At 34.6% G+C, this 24,214-nt stretch overlaps 1 protein-coding gene across 1 annotated transcript in view; it reads left to right on the top strand.

Moving 5' to 3' along the window:
- The window catches only part of castor1 (cytosolic arginine sensor for mTORC1 subunit 1), a 49,253-nt gene extending 26,177 nt beyond the window's left edge, over nt 1-23,076 (top strand). The window contains 7 exon segments of the mRNA NM_001020815.2: nt 2,819-2,954; nt 4,612-4,735; nt 6,923-7,033; nt 8,055-8,137; nt 11,858-11,952; nt 18,804-20,554; nt 20,635-23,076. Coding sequence (NP_001018651.2) covers nt 2,819-2,954; nt 4,612-4,735; nt 6,923-7,033; nt 8,055-8,137; nt 11,858-11,952; nt 18,804-18,872 — 618 coding nt within the window. The 3' untranslated portion in view covers nt 18,873-20,554; nt 20,635-23,076.
- Nucleotides 23,077-24,214: the final 1,138 nt, after the last annotated feature.

Here is a 24,214-nt window from a genome sequence, read left to right as displayed (position 1 = left end):
CTAAACCCAACTACTACCTTACTAATTAATAATAAGCAACTAGACAAACAGTTACTTGTGTATTGAGCTAAAAATCTAATTTAATGGTTTATTAATAATGAAAATTGTAATACGTTATTTGTATAAAAATCTAAAATGCATTTTCCTTAGATACTTGTTTTCCAACCTGTTTTCTTTTAAAGAAAATATACAGTTGAAGTCAAAATTATTGGCCATCCTGTGAATTTCTTCTTCTTTTTTTTCTGATATTTCCCAAATGATGTTTAACAGAGCAAGGAATTTTCACACTATTTCCTTAATATTTTTTTCTTCTGGAGAAAGTTTTATTTGTTTTATTTCAGCTAGAATAAAAGCAGTTTTTAATTTTTGTAAAACCATTTAAGGTCAATATCAGCCCCTTAAGCATTTTCCCCCATTGTCTACAGAACCACTGTTTTACAATGTTAAGCCTTTAATTTGCACTTTAAGCTGTATAGAAGTGTCTTGAAAAATATCTAGTAAAATTATTATTTACTGTCATCATGGCAAAGATAAAATAAATCAGTTATTAGAAATGACTTATTAAAACTATTATGTTTAGTAATGTATTTAGCAAAAAATATTCAGGGAGGCCAGTAATTCTGACTCTAAAACAGACAAGTTTGGGCTACTTATCGGAATTATGGGAATTTGTCGGCCCAACAATATTTAATTTAAAATATTTAATTTAATATTTAATTTTTTATTCTTTAATTTAAGTATTATGCCTTAACCAGTGACAATCACTAAGTAAATAAATAAATAAATAAATAGATAAATAAATAAATAAATATATATATATATATATATATATATATATATATATATATATATATATATATATATATATATATATATATATATATATATATATATATATATATATATATATATTTATTTATTTATTTATCAGGGTTTCTGCTGGGCCTTAAAGTAAGTCTAAAATTTAAAAATCAAAATTTTTAGGCCTTTAAAAAGTCTTAAATTTTGTTGGCACAATAGCATAGTGATCATTTAAATTCTTTTTTGTTGTTGTTGCTTAGTTTTTGTGGTGTTGTAGTTCTTTATTTCTCTAGTCCAAATGTAATTTGTGGTATAACTACAAATGAGACCAACATGCAATAGCCAATCAGCTTTCCGTTATTGAACTCAGTGCGTGTGTCGAATGTGATGTCATGTGTGATGTGATGTGCGGCTGGCGGCGCACACAGAATAGAGAATAGAGCCTAGTTCACGTGGCGCCGCATTTGATTTGAGATGAAAATGTCTCAAATGGGTACGACTGTACAGACAAAACTGCAACCGCTGTGGGAAAGGAAGTAAGTTTTTGTTAAAGTTAAGAAAAACCTAAGGGATGAGTTTTTTAAAGCCAAAAGAGGTCATGGCAAAAGTTTAGACCCAGGTACACAATTATAGAATATGTTTTTAAACCATTTATAGGTTTTACACTGGTGTATATATTAAAGTTTTGATTTAAAAAAAGTAATAGTTACAAAACTATAATTAAAAAAACGAATTATTTCTTTGATAACTGGAATAGAATATTAGAATTTTTCGGTTTACAATATACTGATGCCTTGTTTTACTAGGCTTTATTGGTGATAATGGTCTGGAATGTTGGATCATTATTGCCTTTTTAGCTTATAAGTATACAACAGAAACTAACCAGACAGTAATGTGTGACTTGAGTGGACAAAATAAAATAAAATAAAACATCAGTATTTTTTAGAAAGTGTACTTTTTTTTGTTGCTTTTATTCTTTCCATAATAAAAATTTATACTTGTAGAGCAACTCAAGTTCTGTAGTCAATAATATTTAACTTTAACAGGTAAAACTGTCCAAGATATGAACAAAAGCAAGTGATCAAATAAAATTCAAATTTAAAATCAAATTTTGATTTTAAAAATTATAATAAATAAAGAAATAATAAATGTAATAATGAATAAAAAATAATGAAAAAAAATTAATTTAAGAATCTTGAACAATATTAATGATGTGAAGTATAGTTCCGGAAACTTCTTACTTCTCTGTTTATCTGTCTGACTTTACCATGGTTTTCTTTTGACCGGCTCTGTCGTTTTAAAGAGCCTCGTCCTTTTAAGCGCAGTCAGTGAAGTTGCGTGATGTGGTGCCTGGTGAAAGTATAAATCAGCCTTAAGATGTTTGTTTGTATTTTCCTGTAGTTCAATGATGCATCTAACCTGTCTTTAGTACTGTTCAATTTGAATACATTTATTTTACCACTAGTTTTGTGATTTTTGCATTTCTCTTTATGTGTGTGCGTGTTTTTGATGTTGTGATATAGATCATAAATGTTATACTTAATGGTCTTGAAAAGGTCTTTAAAAGTTTTAAATTTGACATTATGATATCTGCAGAAACCCTTATAAATACTTTTAGATCATTAACTTTAATCATTACAATTGAAATGTGAAGAGACTTTCAAACCAGCACAACAAATAATGTTTCTGAAGACAATCACCTACTGCACCTTTAAACTAAAGTGTTACCACCATTTTTAGATTAAGTACAGATTGTCACTAATACCCTCACTTATTATGTATCTATTAATAAGATATTGGCTGTTTATTAGTACTTATACTGATCTGTTTCTACATCCTTAATCATATCCAATAACTAAACACAACTTCAACCTTACTAACTATTGATATGCAGCAAATCAGAGTGTTTCTGAGCTAAAAATCTTAGTTAATGGTTTGTTAATGTGAATGTATCTTAAACTAAAGTGTGAGCATGATAATGGTATTTTATTAACACACTGAAATGTCTGTGTTGTAGGTGCGAGAGAAAGACCTGTCTGTGGTGGTGGAGACTCTGGTGGAAGAGTTTAATATTTTCCGAGAGGAGGGAGGAGAATCAGTGCCTGTTCACAGTCAGGACTCCTGCAATGGTCTGCAGAGGAACGGCAGAGAGGGTGAGTGTAATGAAGTTTACGGCCCTTTTGCCGCCGGGAAGAAGGAGGCGGAGAACCGACGCAGGAGACTGCCGTCTAAACCAAAACAAACGGATGGCAAATCCTTACGGAGACTGCCGTCAAACTGAAAGCAAAAGTAAAACAATATGCCCGGGCCCGGTCCTCTCTCGGCTTCCTCTGCCATCATTCCTCCTTTTATGGTCCAGAGCTCCTTCCGTGGGATTCGAGGCAGGTGCGCACCGCAGGTGTATCCACTTACGCGGTGGCCTCACTCCGTTCCCACGGCTCTCGGCCACGCCCCCTCACCACAGTGAGAAATGGATAAAATATATATTCAGTGTTCATACGGCCCTGAAAAACCTGGAAAAGTCATGAAATTTTGCCAAGGCATTTTTGTTCAGGCTTGGATAAGTTTTGCAAAAGCTAACTCAAAAAAAAAAAAAAAAAAAAGCCTCTGAACCGTCTCTGTCTACAGAGCATGAGAGCACTCAGATTTACTGTATCTGTTGTTTCAATCTCAAGATGAATGAATGCAGTAATTAATGATTAATTAATAACATCATTTTCATTTTTGAGTGAGCGAACCCAAAAATGTAGCATTCGCTGTTGGCCAGGGATAAATAGGTGAAGTTTTTTGAGAACTGGTGGATGGTTCCCAGAGGCGAACTGGCCATCTGGCATACCGGGCAGTTTCCCGCTGAGCCGACGTACTTTTTGGGCCGGGCTGATCATCTTGTTATGATCTCATAGGCCCATAAAACACTTAGCAGACTGACGTTTATTTCTGCCTAATTGATTGGCGATGCTGTGACGATCTAAAAGTAAGATGTTTCTTATTCCAAACAGACCGGCCCATGTGACATAATCTGCAGCCCATTGGTTCTTTTCTTTATTGACATTCGCATGATGATGAGATATCATGACATTTTGTTTTTGATCGTAAGCATGATGTAGGTTTATAGTTACAATAACATTTATACAAAATGGTTATAATGATATTTACATATGATAAAACTAGTGTGCAACTTAAGCAAAACTAGTACTATTGTTTACATTTAGTTATGTAGTTCGGGCCCAAACAAATATTTGTTGCATTTTTTTAAAGAAGTTTATTTGATTGACTACCGTCTTTAAACTATGTTTGATGTTTTATTGTTGAGTTAAATATGTTTTAAGGGTCTCTGTCTGACACTGCTTTTATTATTTATCTTTATTTTGGTAATCAACATTAACTGTGTGCATCAGCAGGCAGTTTTTGTTATGTTCATTATTTAATGTAGGCTCCCTCAAAACACACAGGCGCACACAAGACGGACTTCCAGTGTGGATTATAATTTTATTATAATAATAAATAAAATTTTTTAAGCATTTAATTTGTCAACTTTCACTATTTCCTATATATGGCTTTTGTGCTTTTCTAGAATGGGAGTTGGTAAACATATTCAAGGGCGTGTACAGATAGGGACCATTTTGATTGAATGTAGTGGCCCGCTCTGTCCCAGTCCAGCCCTGATGGTTCCTATTAATTCCTGTAACTACATGGCACTAAAGCACCTATTCATTGCCCCCAGCTTGGTTTAATAACAGCTTGTACACTTAACAAATGCTAGTATTCCAACGTGAATATTAAATCTAGTTTGTCTTTGTGTTCATTCAGTTCCACATGCAACTGTTCATCCAGTGTTGATCCCGGAGAATCATTTTTGCGTAATGAGTTTGGATCCGGACACTCTGCCAGCAATCGCAACCACCCTCATAGACGTTCTGTTTTACTCGAACAGGTATGAAAAGTGCTGATCCGTGCATTGGTGATCTTTTCACTGCTTTGAGTATTGTTTGGCAGCAACAAAAGCAAGTCAGCGCTGTCATTTACTGCCAGCAAGAGGTTTTTTGAATTAAATCACTTTCATACATTGAAAGTGATTGCACAACTTTTCTGCTTTTAAAATTTTGTGATACAGTAGTTCACCCAAAACTTTGAGTTTTTTCAGCATTTGATTGCAAAAGAAGATATTTTGAAGAAAGCTGAAAACTCTTAACTTGTATAGTAGGAAAAACAAACACTATAGAAGTCTCTAGTAACAGGACCAAACTTCTTCAAAATATCTTCTTCAATGGAGAGAGAATAAGGAATAATAAAGGAAAAGGCGTCTGAAAATGTTTTGATCCTGTCCTCTTTTGACTACTTACAGAGGTAGTCTGCATTTGATTGCTTTTGTTGTGTAAAATTTAATTTTATTGAATTCATTTAACCCTCTGGGGTCTGAGGGTGTTTTGGGGCTCTGGAGAAGTTTTGACATGCACTGACATCTGTGTTGTTTTCAGTATCTTAAAAACATATAAATGGCTAAAGTGTGATAACACTGTAAACAGCACAAGTTGGGCTACAATAATACCGAAGCAGCATGTTTGTATGTGTTTGTGTTTTTGAGAAAGAAACGTTTATGCGTGGTTAGTGAAAAACTAAAATTTTGAAGTCACTGAAACAAGGCCACGAAACACACAGAGAACATTTGTGCACATTTCTCATCTCTTTGTGTTTTGTATTTGTGGAGTTTTAGTGCATTTTACCGACGCGTTTCTAAAAGCAGATCACGGAGAGAGAAAAGACAGAATGCGTACACTGTTTGTTTTCCTTATTTTGCAAAAGCAAAGACGTTTGTTGTTGTTGTGAGTGTACACAACAAAAAGTAGACACATAACAGATTCAATTGATGTATTGATCTTATCTGTACGATCAAAACTGAAAGTGTTATTTAAGTTCATTTCAGCAGTTTGACGCCACCACAGGTCAAAACGCACATACGCGGTCTTCGACCCCAGAGGGTTAAATGGTCACAAAAGAGTACCTACTTTCTATGACCTAAGATGAAACACCGAAATTAAAAAGGTATACAAATATATGAAAAACTTTTTATTTTAAATGATAAATGCAGACATATTCAAAGAAACCACAAAGTCAGTTAATGTGTGTGTGTGTGTTGATCAGGGGTGCCCAAACTTTTCTTATGAAGGGCCAAAAACCAAACTTGATTAAGGCCAGTGGGCTGAAGGTAAACATTCAGCAGTTGCCATAGGTAATTTCCTTATTTATTTAATAATATTTAAAAATAGCTAGAAAACATTGCTTTATATTAACTAATGCAGCATATTTTTATTGCATTAAATTTTTAATAAACTTATTACAGTAAAAACTATTACATTTATAACAGAATGGAGTTACGCTTGATTTGCTTACTGATGTCGTCTGCATAATCCATCGAGTGACGTTATTTACATTTTTTAAAATCTGACTTATTTACAACATTTAAGTGAAACGTTTACAATCCGCTTGTTAAGTGTGACGTCACGCGAAGCGGCTTCCGGGTCCAAGCGCTTTATTCAACTGAATGGGGAGACTCATGAAATGGTAATAATAAATGTTTACAAAGTGATTTAATGCTTTCGAAAATCACGATTACAGTATATATGTCCATGCCTAATATCCAATGGCCAGAAAGTAATAATTTTTTTTATATATTGTTAAATTTTTGGTATTTGTGATGCAGCAAGCCCAGAGATTGTTGTGTACACTATGATTTTATATAAAATTAACTTTTAATGTGTGATAGGAATAAAACGTGATCATAAACGAATGATTTCTCCACTCAGATGAATGGCGGCTTGGACCCGGAAACAGTATACATACGTCACCAACACGTCATCACTTAACAAGCGGATACATTCATCAAACAATAAAACAAACAAAAAAAGGTTTCGTCAAATTAAAAATGATGATCTCTTTTAAAGGCATTCACCCAAATCCTTTACATCCTTCTCACTCTCTTGGGATGGCATGGTGGGCCAAATAAAAGGTTACAATAGGCCAACTTTGGCCCACAGGCCCTACTTTGGGCATCTCTGGTTTAGATCATGGTACGTGCAATCTGTTTTCATCTGTCTTTTTTCTTTCTGTTTTTCTTCTGCAGTCCTAAAGAGGGCGCCAGTGTTGACCAAGACATGGAGTGCATCAAGTTCTTCTCTTTCTCTCTGATTGACGGATATGTGTCTTTAGTGATGGACACAGACGCACAGAGACAGTAAGACCTTCACATAGACACAGCCAGGTTGTAAAAACAAGATTTACCACTCAAAGACCCGCCCACTCATATTTCTTGACTGGACAAGAGAAACCAATTGGTCATAAAAAATAATTTGACTAAAAAACATTATTATATGTGTATGGATATATTAAGATTTAATACTTGTATTTGAAAAAGTGTCTTCTGGAGCAATTTTAGAATATGCATGACTGACTAAATTGAAAGTTCTTGTATTGGCTTTTATTAGTTTTGTTGTCATTTGTACTTTTGTAATTTTTTCTATAGTGGATGTTAAAGAAAATCTTCTGTTGTGTAAAATATTTATTAAACATTTATTAACACTGTTGCCAAGAATATAGCCAATGCTGCTGATAAGTAGTTAAAACGCACACACGTACACACACACACACACACACACACACAAAATCAAACAAATGAATGGACAAAAAACAGTATGATCCTCACAGAGCCACCAACAGATTATCAAAGCATTATATGTTTCACTATTCAGTCTGAGAAATATATAATTGTGTGTAGGCATGGCTCGGTTGAAGATTCTGACAGTATGATAACCTTGGATAAAAATATAATGGTTTCACGGTTTGACGGTATTGTGAATACTGCTCTAAAACATATTCTTTTTAAATGTCTGGGTTAAAATTATAAACTTTTTCCCCTTTTGAACACAATATATATATATATTTTTTTTTTGAGAAACACTTAAAATACTTTGGGGCAGTAAACATGTCAGGCTGAATAATGAAAATGAATCATTGACTTCTGCTGTTCTTATTTGTTTCAAAAACACAGCTTTCTTTACACTTTAAAATGGCATCTTTGGATATCTTTTCTGCTGGAGATGTTGTCCTAAAAAATGTAGATAAAAAATCTTACACATACCTTAGAAAAGTTATTAAAAAATTTTTTTGGCGGTTTTAAAAACTTGACTTTTCTTATCCACGGTATACCTTAAAAATGGTTTTTGTCCCATGCCTAATTGTGTGTGTCTGTGTGTCAGATTCCCAGCTGATCTTCTGTTCACCAGCTCCTCTGGTGAGCTCTGGAGAATGGTGAGAATAGGAGGGCAGCCTCTTGGATTCGGTGAGATACATTGTTTTTTTCTTTTTATTTATTTATTCATTTATTTCTGTTCTACATTCAAAGGCAACATATGTCATCATTTAAAAATAGTTTCACTTAAAGGGATAGCTTACCCAAAAATGAAATTGTCGTTTACTTTACACTCACTCTGGTGGTTGTACATTTTCATGATTTTGTCTGCTTTTGTCAAACACAAAACAAGAAGCATTAAAAAAAAAAATTCAAAGTTGTTGCAAACAATTTATATGGGTTGAATTTAAACAAATTAAATTGATGTTCAGCTTAATTCGTTTGTTTAAAATCAGCCCAAATAAATAGTTTACAATCACTTACCTTATAAAAAATATAAATATAAAATATAAATATATAAAATATAAATATAAAAATGTAAATCCAAGGAATCATCTTTGAATAAGTTTTTCAGTGTATTCTGAAGTATGTTGGGAGGGAAAAAAGCAGCCATTGACATTCTTCACTTGTTCCAAACCTGTGTGTGTTTCTTTGTTCTTTCACAAAAAGAAGATGCTCTGAAGAATGAGTAAATAATGGTATTATTAAATTAGCATTTTTAGGCAAACGGTTGAATATTTGTGAACTGCTTAATTAAATATTCTAATTTCATTATTAGTATGCTAACTGTGTGTTCACACCAAAAATGGCGAGATCGTCAAAGCAAATATTCATTTTTAATGGGAGCTGGCGTTGATAAACATCGAGCAGTGGCATGGTGCGTTCGTTGGTGTGGGTGTCGAGGAGAGTTGAGATCAAGTCAACTTTATGGTAATGAGCTGCTTGAGAAGAGTCGAGACAAAACAGTCCTGTGAACTTTGGTTCTGACCACAGTTGTTCTAACGGGTTTGATTATATGGGTCGCTGGATTTCCAACTATATACGATATTGTCTTACAGAGACGCATTAAAAGGAATTACTGGCAATTCCTGATGTGCATTAATGTGTTTGTTTGTTTTTTTCTATAAAAATGCAGAAATCTCATGCTAACTGTAACGACTGTACAAAACAGTATTTAGAATGTTTCAGACATGGACACGCATTGAATAAGTGGTGCAAAGACACTCCAGATGCAACAACTTGATCTTCCATTGTTAAATTCATTTGATCAACATTTTCATGCTAAAAAGCATGTTTTTATGCGGGAAACACAGGAATGTAACTGAGTTGCTGCAACGGCCACTTAAAAAATGAAATCAGTGTACCGAATTTTGAAGCTCTCGTCTGCTAAGCAAAAGGCAGACAATGTTGTCTGGCTAAGGCGGTCAAAGTGAACTTTGATGCTCTCACTGCCTTTGGTGTGAACGCACAGTAACAGTAATTCAAATATTGTATTCTAGGTTTTACAATTCTATTTGTAGTACAGATTTTGTATTTATTTTCTAATAGTTGAAATTAAAATACATCTTGTTTATTTAATTCGTTGAAATCTTACGCCATGGTTTACAAAATTAGGGTTTCTAAATTGATGAAAAGATAAGTTAGTGGGGTCATAAAAATGAAAAAAAAAACATTTAGTTTATTGCGAAATTATTACTATTTCTATTATTATTATTATTATTATTATTATTATTGTTATTGTTATAAAGCAAAAATGATTATTATATTTAATGCGACATTTTTATCTTTTCTGAAGAAGAAAAACTAAATGTGGTATACATGCATAACTACAGAAGACTAAAGCTATAAATTGTAACATTATTGAATTTTAAGCGAGATGCTAATGGTCTAATCCAATTTAATGGTTTATGCTAAGCTAAGCTAAAAGTGCTTTCTGCCAGACCCAGAGATCGACTGAATGGATTAAAAAATGGTCAAACTCAGCTGTTTAGGGGAGTTGTAAAATGAGCATATTTTTACAAAATGTGGAGTGTTCCTTTAAGAATCATAGTGCAGCATCAAAATGTCATTTTAAAGTCATAATATAATATTTATTAACATTAATACAAGCTTTAATCACTCAAAAAAAGATACTTGCCGCTTGTTCAAACTACGTATTTAAAATTAGTTGAAACAACACAACTGTTAAGGCTTTTTGGGGACAGCTTAATTTAGTTATGTTTAATTCGCTTAAATTTGTTAATAGTTTTATTATATAATTGTATTAATAATTAATGCTAACCTAATTGATTTGTGTTGTGGCAACATGAAAGAAATTGTGTGAAACCTAGCATTTTTATCGTGTTAAACTTTAAAAGGTGAACAGCATTAAAACTTTTGAATCAGAATGAAACCCTTTTATTAAAAGACATGGAGTTTATTATACAACATTACAGACCTGTGACTATGAATGAGTTTTGTAATATTGACATAGTACCTTCTATGAATCTCAGGGCAGGCTTTGATTAAATTTATTTTTTTGTCAAATGGGCTTGAATGACAAAGGATTAGGAGTCCCTGGACTATTCGTAGTCATTTCTGAGTCGCTTGAGTTTCAAATATTGAGCACTTTTTGGATGACACACAGTTGCTGACTATGAAGAGCTTTCAAAATCAGTCGTTTTTATGGAAACGGTGATGCATATTTTGCAGGATCTTTAAATGAATCAGTTGGGATGTCTGTCAGGGTCAGAAATCACATTTACACCCATAAATTAAAGACTTGTCATTATTTACTCATCCTGCACTTGTTCCGAAGCAGTAAGAGTTCATTTCCTGTCATTAAATTAAACACGGGTATCCTACAGCAATCCTGTAATGCATTGCAAATACATGCGTCATGAACTGAATAAAAAAAACATATTTGCAATGCAGAATTTTTGTTTTTAATTGTGATTGAATTCTCTTCTAATAATTTGTTTGGTAACACTTTTAGTTTGGGTCACAATTCGTGCTATTAACTACTGGCTTATTACCAGCCTATTGTTAAGATATGAACTTTTTTTATTAGTAGTTATAAAGTATGATATTATTCTGCATCTCTAATCCTGCCCTAAACCCAACTTCTACCTTACTGTTATGACTTTAAAGTTTAGCTCTAGGGGTTAAAGAGGTCAAATTTTTATACGACTCATTTCTCCATTATTTGGTTGTCGTTTTGCTACTTAGTCACCAATTCACTACAAACCAAGTAAATTTATTTACAAAAGTGAAAAGAAGTCAAGCAGCAAAAATATTATGTATAAGTAAAAATTTCACAAAAGAAAAATAAATCATTTAATGTGTGTTATTAAAGGGGAAAGAGAATTTCAAGTAGTGCCAAATAAAAGAGAGCAATATAATAAAAATATCTTCAGCGTTTACACTCCATATCTAATGCTACTCTTCGTGAAGTTTATTTATAAACTAATTTCGAGAGGATCACATGCTCATGATTGCTTTCAGCCGGCCCTGCATTATTCAATTTATGATCCACCAATCAGACGATCCCTAAGCCACTGTAAATACCCTAAGTTCCTAATAACAGCCATCTTCATTTTGAAGAATCCCCTACTCCTCCTTTCCTACATGGGTGGCACGGTGGCCCAGTGGTTAGCACTGTTGCCTCACAGCAAGAGCGCCACTGGTTCTAGTCCTTACCAAGATAGCCAACGTTTATGTGCCAAGTTTACATTTTCTCTCCGTGCTATAAATGGATAAATGTCCAATCCAGTTACTAATCCAGACAGCAGAGAAATCTGTTTATCCGAGTGACTGATGAACAGACACTACATATTAAATCAGAAAGCCAGATTGATCTCAGTTATTGACTCTCTGTGTCTCCTTTTCCAGATGAATGTGGAATAGTTGCTCAGATCTCGCAGCCTCTTGCTGACAGTGATATATCAGCGTATTATATTAGCACCTTCAGCTTCGATCATGCTCTGGTAAGTCTTACTACTTTATATATTAGTAATTCTATGGTTATTTTTACCTTGTCTACATGTCAATTCATTTGGTTTTTCAATGACAGATCAGAGTGGCCAGTATAATGTAAAATAAATACATGTTGTTAGTGCTCTAAGTTAATTAAAGATTCTGATCACCCTGTTTGGGTTTATTTATGAACCCATTTAACCGCATTGGTCTCAATATTGACTGTAAAAAAGTTTTTGATTTAGCTCTATAAAAAGCTCTAAAACTGGTGTGTTTTCTTCAGATATCGAAAAAAAAGGGTCTCAATTAAATATGCACAGATGTGTCATGGTTAGTGCAAATTGTCACATGACCAGAGCGTTTACTTTGTTTATTATTATTATTATTATTATTATTATTATTATTGGTACATGCATGTATGAGTAAACAAAGGGAGGACTGATGGTCTGATCTGACTCTGATGTCTGTACATGTCTTTTTTTTTTCTTTTTTTTCTTTTTTTTCTTTTTTTTACATTTATGACTTATTTTTCATGTGACATCTGATGATCTACTATCCATGTTTTTCTCTTTTCCCAGAAACCACTTGTGTTTTAGCAAAAACTGTATGTGGTTCCCTATTAGTTTGTTAACCTAGGTCATAAACGCTCTTTGAGTAATACTGAATTATGCTCTATTACAACATCTCTCTAGGGCTGGTCAGTGTAGCCAAAACAGCAAACAAATTCACTTGTTACACACTACCTGACAAAAGTCCTGTCGCCTATTTAAGTTTTAGGAACAACAAATAATAACTTGACTTCTAGTTGATCATTTGGTATCAGAAGTAGCTTATATGAAGGGCAAAGGCCTCTAGATTACGCTTATTTTACCAAAATAAAACATGATCATACCTTGATTTTGAATTCTTTAATTAGTACAGTAAGGTCTGACTTTGCTTAGAGAAAAGCTTTGACACTTAACAGAAATATTGTTCAGTATAGAATATAAAAAACCCATCTCTGTCTAAGTGAGTGAGTGATTAAATGTTGAATGTGATGAGTTTTCAACAATACTAAATTGAAACTTTATTTTTTATATATGGTTTAATAGTTTTTTGATATTAAAATTGAAAAATTGAAGTTCCTGTTTCGAAATTTACAGATAGATGGCTAATTTGTATGTCATTGATGTTCAGTGCTAAGGTAAATAAACACTTTTGGCACTTTTTTCAAGTCTTTTCATTAGTTTAGTTTTTCCTGTAAATTATTCAATAAATACCATACCGTGCCATTCATACCGAAGTATTATCATACCGTGACATTCTGATACCGTTACATCCCTAGCTTCCACACATCTCTGCAGTGACTCAAATAACTTACTAATAAAGTCATCTGGAATGGCAAAGAAAGCGTTCTTGCAGGACTCCCAGAGTTCATCAAGATTCCTTGGATTCATTTTCAATGCCTCCTCCTTCTTACCCGAGACAAACTCAATAATGTTTATGTCTGGTGACTGGGCTGGCCAATCCTGGAATACCTTGACATTCTTTGCTTTCAGGATCTTTGATGTGGGCTGAAGTATGAAAAGGAGCGCTATCCTGCTGAAGAATTTCCCCTCTCCTGTGATTTGTAATGTAATGGGCAGCACATGTCTTGATACCTCAGGCTGTTGATGTTGCCATCCACTCTTTAGACCTCTCGCACACCCCCAAACTGAATGTAACCCCAAACCATGATTTTTTTCTTCACCAAACTTTGAAGGTCCATACAGCCTCCAATAGGTCTTCTATAGTATTTGTGATGATTGGGTTGCAGATCAACAGATGATTGATCAGAAAAATCTGCTTCCACTTTTCCAAATGATCAACTAGAAGTCAAGTTATTATTTGCTGCTCGTACAACTGGGATCGATGACAAGACTTTTGTATTATGTTATTGTTATAAAAAAAAATATTTGTGTGGTATTTTGAGCTCAAACTTCATATACACTCTCTAGGGACACCAAAGACTTATTTTACATCTTGTAAAAAGGGGGGCATAATAGGCCCCCATTAAATACATAATAAAGGCAGCAAGTTGAAAAAGCTGCTTGACACCACAGGAATATGAAAAATGAAATGTTCCATGCATTCAAACATGCATCATGTCATACTCATGAATCAGCTCATGAGACATGTCTGTCTACTCCCATCCTGCAAAAAAAAAGCTTCATACCGGCGCGTGTGTTCAGCTGACAGCATGTGACACCCTTCACATGCACTGCATATTTGAAAGGGACATAATCATGCTTGTGATTCTGTGTCACATAGGGATGCCAGCGATTAATCGGGAACAAAAACAAACCTGGCTGGTCAACTGATGCATCTCTAGTTCTAGTAAATGTAATTTGTATTTTGCATTCCTGCTATCATTTTATTTGTTGTAAAAATGCAAGTATCCTCATAAAGACTGTTTTTTTTGAGCATCAATTTGCAATAACTTTATTTGTCATGCACTTTATTTCTTGAAAGTTTGCAGTCCTTTTACTTTTACTAACAACTATATTACACACTGCATGAAAGATAATATTCGAAAATGTATAAAAACTGATTTTGATGTCAAGGTTAATGATTTATAGATTTATTGTGTTCACTTTCACCAATCTCATATTAATCTTGGATTAGTACTGCATCCACCTATCTCTGAAAATGCTTTAGTTTGTTTAAAATACTTTCAAAATATATACAGTAAGTCAGAATTATTAGCCCCCCTTGGATTTGGATTTTTTTTCTTTTTTAAATATTTCCAAAATAGTGTTTAACAGAGCAAGGAAATTTTCACAGTAGGTCTGATAATATTTTTTCTTCTGGAGAAAGTCTTATTAATTTTATTTCGGATAAAATAAAAGCTATTTTAAATTTTTAAAGATCCATTTTAAGGTCAAAATTATTAGCCCCTTTAAGCTATTTTCTTTCGATAGTCTAAAGAACAAACCATCGTTATACAATAACTTGCCTAATTACCCTAACCTGCCTAGTTAACCTAATTAACCTAGTTAAGCCTTTAAATGTCACTTTAAGCTGTATAGAAGTGTCTTGAAAAATATCTGGTAAAATATTGTGTACTGTCATGACAGCAAAGATAAAATAAATCAGTCATTAGAAATTAATTATTAAAATTATTATGTTTAGAAATGTTTTGAAAAAATTTGCTCTCCGTTGGGGGGAAAAAATAAACAAGGGGGCTAATAATTCTGAATTAAACTGTATATAGATTTTCGATTTTCTCTGAAAAAGAAATTGAGCGCCCATGGGTGTCAATATTGTGCAAGTCAACATTGCGCAATTGTGGCAGCTTCCGCTCAGAGATTGACTCCATCCTGTGTTATCGCTGTAAATTAATCGATGGAACAAGTCGTAACTCTTTGATGTATTCAATCGCAGAAGTCTGATCAGTCCAGGCTGGTCCCTGGAGATTACGGTCACACTATTGTAAATGGAACGTTTAGTAGATCTTTAATCAGCTTCTAAATTCAAATCTGCCCTCCTACAATGACTGCTGTCGAACCAGTGAAAAACCAGTGACGTTCTTGTCAAAGATCAAAGCTTGAAAAAATAAAAGTAATTTGTAAAAAGAGATTTGTAGCATTTGGAGCCTAACAGAAACAACCCAGTTTTTTTTTTTTTTTTCACATTTTCTTTTTTTCCTTTAATTGATTTTTCTTCCCTTTACCAGGTATACAGTATATGATGTTAAAAACTTGTCCTCGGCAAGCACTTTTGCGGGGTCTCGCTCTCATGCTGGTCATACGCACACTTTTTCAGGAGGAGTGCCCATAAAGCATTTTCACCACATTTGTTTGCATTACCAAGAGCCAGGCTTGGGAAAATAAAGCACAAAACATTTTACCACCCAAAAAGTAAGATTTTTGCAAAAGTCCATTATTATTATTATTTTTTATTTTAGCTGTAGGAGCCTTTTTTGTTGTATTTTTCATTTACACCACTTGATGGTGTATAATGTATTTATGCTCTTCTAGCGATGACCTGGATGGTAGAGGTCTGCGTTCCATATAAAATGCGGTAGCAGTCAGTAACTCTGTCATTTAAATGGGAGCGGGAGGGCTAACAATATAGCGTTCTCGAGTCCCAACCTTATTTCTGAACAGCATATCAGTGATTTCCTCATTCTTATTGAGCACCGGTACAGCCAGTGCTCCCGACTGTTACACATGATGAACGCATGACCAGTGCTTTCTGCACATGCTTTTTTTCCCCCACACAGTCTGTGCGCGCATCATCTGCATAACGGTGATCAGAGCGGGCTTTATCAACTGTCCTTCAACTTGCAATCAATTTCTGTCATTCGACTTGCATTAGAAAATGGTCAGTTTACTGTTTGGAAACCCACATCAGGCATGTATGGGAGTCTTTTTCATGAGTCATAGACTCAAATGGAAACAAAAATACCCTTTGCACGATGTGGTGATGCCTCAAAGTTTTACCCTTTGGCAGTCACATAGGGGCCTTGCACAACCTACAGTTTTATCTGTTATCTCTTTCTTTTGGTAGTACCCAATTTGAACATGAGATTTTGGAAACCAGATAAATTTATTGGGAACGGTTAGGTCTGGTAGAAAATTATTCTAAGCTGGCAGAGGGTGAACAGACTGAATATAATGAAATTGTTTTAGAATGAAAATGATACACGTCCACACTGACATATCACCTAGCGTTTCTGAAAAGATATCAGTCTACACTATGTGAAAACGCACATCACGTGACCGCACACACTGTGGTATGTTCTGCATCTTGCTGTATGAGCACGTCTGAGCTCCAGGCAGTCAGCGTGTGCTTTGAGCACAGTTCCCCAGGTAAGAGCTGCGCAGGTTCTTTAAGGATCTATACTGTTGCTACACGACGCTTCAACATTTTTAGTGTCTGCTAAGTTAATATCAATATGAAAACAGACAGTTCCTTATATCATGTTTTCATTTTATTGTTAAGAAAGTGACACAATGTAGCCAGGGTGATGCGAATGAGGTTCTATATTATACTGTTTTTACCTGATGTGTCCTCTGGAGTTTGTTTTCCTTATCAAACTTGCGCTGTCTGAACTTAAGGAAAGGGCGTAAGACTGAACTTTGTGTATTTAATATTGAGAAAAAACCCAATCAGATAGGCTAACGCCGGTTTCACACCGCAAGCGTCAGCGGCGCGTGAGCAGAGCGTGAGCAGCGCGTATGTCGAGCAGTAGCAGCACGCAGGCATTTGCCTTTCACACCAGCTGCGTCTGCAGCGCGCAGCTCTTCGGCAGCTGCTGCAGAGATCAACCTATCTCTGTCTATTTTATCTAGTTATCCATGTCTCTCTATATACAAATACACTTTTTAAACTTTTCATCTGCACCAAGGCCCCTCCTATGCTGTTTCTTTAACCTGCAAATGTTTATTTTACAAATTTTATAGATCAAATAGTACTGTATGCTTCTCAAGCTAACTTATATGAGAAGTGTCTACAGTCAGAGGACAATCGCCTGTGATTTCATGTCATTTGTTTTTTGATTATCAGGTTGCTGTAGACCTAGTTATAATAATATTTATACAATATAGTTATAATGATATTTATACATGATCAAACTAGTATTACTTTCTCCGCTTCAGTGATGTCCAGCGGCAGAATAACAGTTTGTTCAGAATAACAGTTTATTCACAGTGCAAACAGCTCCCGGTAGGAATAATTCGAGTGAACATAAAACAAAGCCGATTAAAACTTTCTTCCTCTGCTCAGCTGCACAGAACACAGCGAGCTCACATAATCCAGCATGCGTGTCGAACTACACTACCTACAATACACTTCGCTATGGACTACAAATCCCGTAAATATTCCATTTCCCCTCTTCTACAACACTAGTGTGCAACTTAAGCAAAACTGATAGTAAAATAGTTTTACATTTGGTTTTGTAGTTCGGGCCTAAATAAATGTTTGTTGCCGTTTTTAATCGTTTTAAGTTCATTTGAATGACTATATATAAACCATTTGACATTATTAATGCATTTATTGGGTAAAATTGCTAGTTTTTACTGTCATTCAATGTGTTTTGGTCATTCTCAATGCACTGTCACTTTAATTGAGCGTGAGCAGCGCGTCAAAAATAGACCCAGCGCCGAAACTATCGCTGCACTGCTGCTTCGGCGACGCTCACGCCTCGCACTGACGCGCTGCTGCTGCGTGCGGTATGAAAGCTCTAATCTGTTAACATGGACGCCGAAAACACACGCACTGCTCACGCTCTGCTCACGCGCCGCTGACGCTTGCGGTGTGAAACAGGCGTAATGTCTGCAGACACGTCTCCATTTTCCCCCATTCACACTGACACGGAGCAGCAACTTTTTAAAATGAAAATGGCCTTTTCAGCATTTCCAAAAAGCTCCGTTTTTTTTTTTAGGGCTTGAAAACGCTGGGGTAGTGTGGACTGAAGGCGTAACCATAGCAAAACTTATGCGTTTTTAAACCTTACGGGAGCAGAAAAATAATAATAAATTTGTCCTGCGCAGACCTCAACTGGGGGCTAGAAAGAAGGTCAAACGAACATTTTGTTTGTGATAGAGTTAAGAATGGTTTGTTTATTTTGATGTTTACTTTTGATGAAATGGACAATAAATCGAATATTTTATTTTCAAAGGTATGGACATTTCATTTTATTATCGAACTGTTCGAGGAACACATCAGAACGAACAATCGAATTATACGCACATTACTCATGCTTGCGCACCAAAGCTCTGAATGCATGAAATAGCGTTCGCCCAGCACTTTAATTCATTCAATCAAATGACAAACCATTATGTGACTTGACAGACCTGATTATGTGAAAATTGATAGACCTGAACCTTTTTGTTCTCAGGTGCCAGAAGAAGACATTACGAGCGTGATGGAGATGCTTCAGACTCAGAGAAAGGAAATGTCCAGTTGAGGACAGAAAAAGACCTTCACAATGGATGGTAGATCTTACATGAGCCACTAACACACAGTATTATTCTATAACCTAAGGTGCTTCAGTCACAGCATTCGAGAGTGAGGCTTCAAAGGCCTTAACTCTGAAATCAGTGGCTTTTTTCGTTTTCTTTTCATTTTTCTTTTCTTTTTTTTTTTTTTTTTTGGCTTTTTGTTTTTGAAGGAAAGGCAGTGCTGGTTAAATCCCATTTCTAAGAATTTAAATATTTACATGACTGATTTTTGTAAGGATGTTGATGTGGCGTTTTAATGCCTGAATACTTAAAGCACTTTTCTGATTTAAAATGAGAAGTTTATTGTTTTTTATTCCATTATTGCAGGGGTAGTTAAACGCAAATTGATGTCCTGTAATTCATAACGGGAAAGTTTCCGTTTCCTGCAGATATCATTACACTAAGTATTGCACAAAAATGTCTTCCAGTGTTGTCTAAAATCAGGGTTTTGTTTCTCGAATAAGCCAGTTTAAGGTCAAACAAAAGGAACTTTTATTTGTCATAGCATTTGGTGTCATTAAAACATTGGGTCACTTTATTTTGATGGTCTGTTTGTTGAATTTAAGTTACATTGCATCTACTAATTCTCAATATATTATAAGGAGAATGTTAGGTTGGGCTTGGGGTTAGGGTTAGTGTAAATGACATGCACCTGCAAAGTTTCTTATAGTCAGTTAAATGTTTGTTGAAGGAGCAGTATCAGCAGATATTAAGCAGACAGTCTACTAATTGGACCATCAAAATAAAGTGTTACCGAATATTGCACTTAGAAAAACACAGTTCCTGATGGAGACATAGTCGGATCACTTTTGAAAAAGTCATGCTGTTATGATTACTTTTGTTTGCTTAAAAGCCAAATGGCAGCTGTTTACACCTATAGCTTACTGGGGTGCATCTCACAAAATGTATCTAATCATATTTTATATTTAATAAATGGATTTGGATGGAGTTTAAGGTCATGTTTTGCATAAAGAAAATGAAATTAAGTCTTTAGTATAAATTTAAATATTTTTTCACATTACCTCAAAACAAACATCATAGTAATTGCACTTCAGTATTCGTTTTACAGTGCAAAATTACTGTATTAAAGTGGTGAGAGTCAAATGAGAGGAATTCTGACCCAAAATTAAATAAATATTTAACAAAGTCAATTTGACAAATTATTGATGACCTATAACCATGTTATAATGCCATATAAACACACACACACACTTATAAATTTTAAGTATATAACATTTTAAAAATCATTTTAAAATACAAACCATTGTAATTTAAGGAATATTTCAGCGTTTAGTTTGTTATTATTTCTTTAAAACGTTATAATTAAGCAAAATTTAGACATATATATATATATATATATGAGAGCAATATCACACGAATAGCAGTGCGATATGGCTGTATATCGGCACTGGCGGGAGGCGTTGCGTTGTGCTTAGTGCCCCCACCAGTGCCGATATACAGCCAAATCGCACTGCTACTTGTGTGATATTGCGTTTATACAACTGTTTGACGACATAATTGTGTATATAAATATGTATGTATGTAGTTGAGTAATACACAAAGGGTAAAGAGGCTGTACGGGTGCTGATATTATTTAAATATATCACAGCTATCAGCCAATCAGATTCGAGAGCCAGACAGAACTGTTATATATATATATATATATATATATATATATATATATATATATATATATATATATATATATATATATATATATATATATATATATATATATATATATATATATATATATATATATATATATATATTTATCATCATCATTAATGTTATTATTTTGTTATATATTTTTAAGGAAATGTGACGGATTTTTTTTTTGTGAGATTCACCCTTTCTTAAGAATCCTGTTTTGACAGCTTCGCAGCTCTAAAGTCATATATAGTGCGTGTAGACGAAAGAATCTGTGAAGTTTATCAATGTCCCTTGATTTGCTTTCATTTGCTCACAGACTGATAAGAGTTGGAAGGATGAGTAAGTTTAAGTTCTAGCAACGTTCGTCAATTGATCCACAGGTTGATTAAGAACATTTTTCTTGCGCAACCGTCTGACAAATGAAAGCGTTGATTCTGACACTTGCTTTGTCACTTCTGCCTTTTTGCTTGATGCAAAAACATGCCCAGATCCAGTGTGGCCTTAAAGTCTCATTTTGTTATTCACTACAAAGCACAAATGAATGCACAAATTGAGGAAAAGTGCTCTGAAACAATCATTATTTAACCTCTTGATTGGTGAGAAACCCCAAAAATATCATTTAAAATTATATTGAAAAGTTGCTGGTTGTATTTCGTAAGCACAATCACTAATAAATGCAGAAATATATTTTATCGCTGTTACAGATAAGGTCAATGTTTTTTGGTTGAACTGCTAAAACATAAACACTAGCATTATACAGAATATTATACAACACAGGCTCATTCTGAAAATTTCGCACTTACCACCGCTTACCTTCATATGAATAGCTTTTCTGCTGGTAACAGTTTGTCCAGTTAGCTTGCCTTGTACAGCGGCAGAGACCTATAGAGGAGTTAACCACGACAACCGGCTTAAAGTCCAGAGAAGAATGATTTCATAAAACTGGTAAGAGAAAAGCAGAAGCCAAAAAATGTAATAAACAAATAAGTAACCGGGTGAAAATGTGATAAGATCTAAAAACATGATAAAAATCAGGTGAGGGCCTTTCTTTTAGTGGATTGCTTTTTAAAACTATTGGTTGGGTTTCCGGAAGGAGGAGGGTGGGTCAGTCGATCTGTCAGTCAGTCAGTTGACAGCGGCCTCTGGTGTATTCACAAGGGAACAGCAGGCGCGAATGGCTCTCACGTAAAAAATTTGAGATCCCAAAAAGCAAACACATCGGCCTCTGGTGAATTTACGTGAGAACAGCCGGAGCAAATGCCACTCACAAGAGGAATGTCAGATCTCAAAAAGCATACACGGCGGACCCTGGTGGATTTATGCGAGAACAGCAGGCGCGAATGCCACTTGCAATACAAATTTGAGATCTCAAAAAGAATAAACAGCAGCCCCTGGTGTATTTACACCAGAACAGCAGGCGTGAATGGCGCTCGCAAAAAAAAATTGAGATCTAAAAAGGGAAACAGCGGCTTCTGGTGGATGTACGCGAGAACAGCAGGCATGAATGGCTCTCGTGTAAAAAGTTTGAGATCTCAAAGCGTACACATCGGCCTCTGATGGATCTACGTGAGAACGGCAGGCGCGAATGCCACTCGTGGAAGAAATCTGAGATCTCATAAAGCGTATCTAGCGGGCCTCTGGTGGATTTATGCAAGAATAGCAGGCATGAATGCCACTCGTGAAGAAATCTCAAAAAGCGTACAAAGTGGCCTCTGGTGGATTTACGCGAAAACAGCATCCACAAATGCCACTCGCGACGACAATTTGAGACCTCAAAAAGCTTCCACAGCGGCCTTTGATGGATTTGCGAAAACAAAAACTGCATAAAAAACGTACCTTCTGTGGCGTATTTGCCGCTCTCTAGAAATGTATATAGCGCTACGTTTTCAGAATGAGCCTGGGTTGATATTATACTAATAATTATAGTCACTTTGCTAACACTGATGTTTTTTTTTTTTTTTTTTTTTTTGATATAGTCGCTCTATTTTTCAAGGCACAAATGCAGCATAAAACTAATAATGAAAGTGATTTTTGAGATCATGGTTTAAGGACACCATGTATTAACAAAAACGATTTCCAGTGCCATTAAGGAGCCATTTTCATACATTTGTTTGATCTCATTTCTATAATATCAGCAAATCAGAAAAGTTCAAGGTTACTGGTGTGCACAAATGCAGCATAAAACTAATAGTGAAAGTGATTTTTGAGATCATGGTTTAAAGACACCATGTGTTACTAAAATGAATTGTTAGTGGATTTCTAGTGCCATTAAGGAGCTATTTTCATGTTTGTTTCATCTCATTTCTACAATATCAGCAGATCTGCTAAGACCAAGGTTACTGGTGTGCAAAAGGGATGTTTGTACATATCATCAATGATTCTAAGTATTTTTTTTCTTGCTTTTTGCAGACAGATGGTTTATCTGAAGTAATTTTTGGTACATTTTATACAGTGTCAAAGGAATCGTATACATGTTTGTAACAGTGCTGCTTGTTCAATAAATAACTTTTGAAAACACTTGTCATTTATTAAAGTTGTGTTTTTTACGTGTATATACATTCACTATACACACATGCTCAGTGTAATTTAAAAGCTCTGTATTGATTATAAAATATTGCTTTTTTTAAAAATGTAATAATCTAGCTCCTGTTTATCTTACCAACCTCCTGTCTTGCTACAAACCAACTCGCTCTTTAAGATTTAAACTCAAGGCTTCTAGTAGTACCCAGAATAGCAAAGTCTACTAAAGGAGGCCGGGCCTTCTCATTCATGGCTCCTAAACTCTGCAATAGCCTTCCTGATAATGTCCAAGGCTCAGACACACTCTTGCAGTTCAAACCTAGATTTAAAAGCTTTAATCTTTTTAGTAAAGCACAGGGCTTTAGTTTACTTTGTCTTCTCATACTTCAGCCTCCACATCAAAGCTCCTAAGGTCAAGGTGCTCAAGGATTGGCCAGCCCAGTCACAAGATCTGAACATTATTGAGTTTTTTTGGAATCTTGTTGAGCTCTAGTAGTCCCTGCAAGAACGCTTTCTTTTCCATTCCAGATGACTTTATTAATAAGTTATTTGAGTCATTGCAGAGATGTATGGATGTAGTCCTCCAAGCTCATGGGAGTCTTACGCAATATTCATTCTTTTTCCACTGCAGCATGACTTTATATTCTATACTGTACATTATTTCTGTTCAGTGACAAGACTTTTGTTTAAGCAAAGTCAGACCTTAGTGTCCTAATTTAATTATTAAAAATCAAGGCATGATCATGTTTTATTTTGGTAAAATGAGCGTAATCTAGAGGCCTTTGCCTTTCATATAAGCCACTTCTAATACCAAATGATCATCTAGAGGTCAAGTTAATATTTGTTGTTCCTAAAACATTAGTCAAATAGTGTATATTTATTTCAGAGCAGCAATTTTTTTGCTTACTACTATTTTTAAAGATGTTTAAATTTGATCAAATTTTTACTCTAAATTCTATTTGATCCACCGAAGATTATTGTATTATTTTTTGGGGATTTTTGGGATACTGCTTGATATTTGTAAGCCTAAATGGCTAATAAGCTCAAGACGTATTGTTTTATTTTAGCTATGTAAAAGAAGATGCACGTCACTTAATTTAAAACTAATAAAAACAAATATAAAAAGTGTCTAATA

This window comes from Danio rerio, chromosome 5 (assembly GCF_049306965.1).
Source record: "Danio rerio strain Tuebingen ecotype United States chromosome 5, GRCz12tu, whole genome shotgun sequence".
Lineage (NCBI taxonomy): Eukaryota > Metazoa > Chordata > Actinopteri > Cypriniformes > Danionidae > Danio > Danio rerio.
Note: the sequence above shows the minus strand (reverse complement) of the source record. Positions and strands in the feature narration are given on the sequence as shown.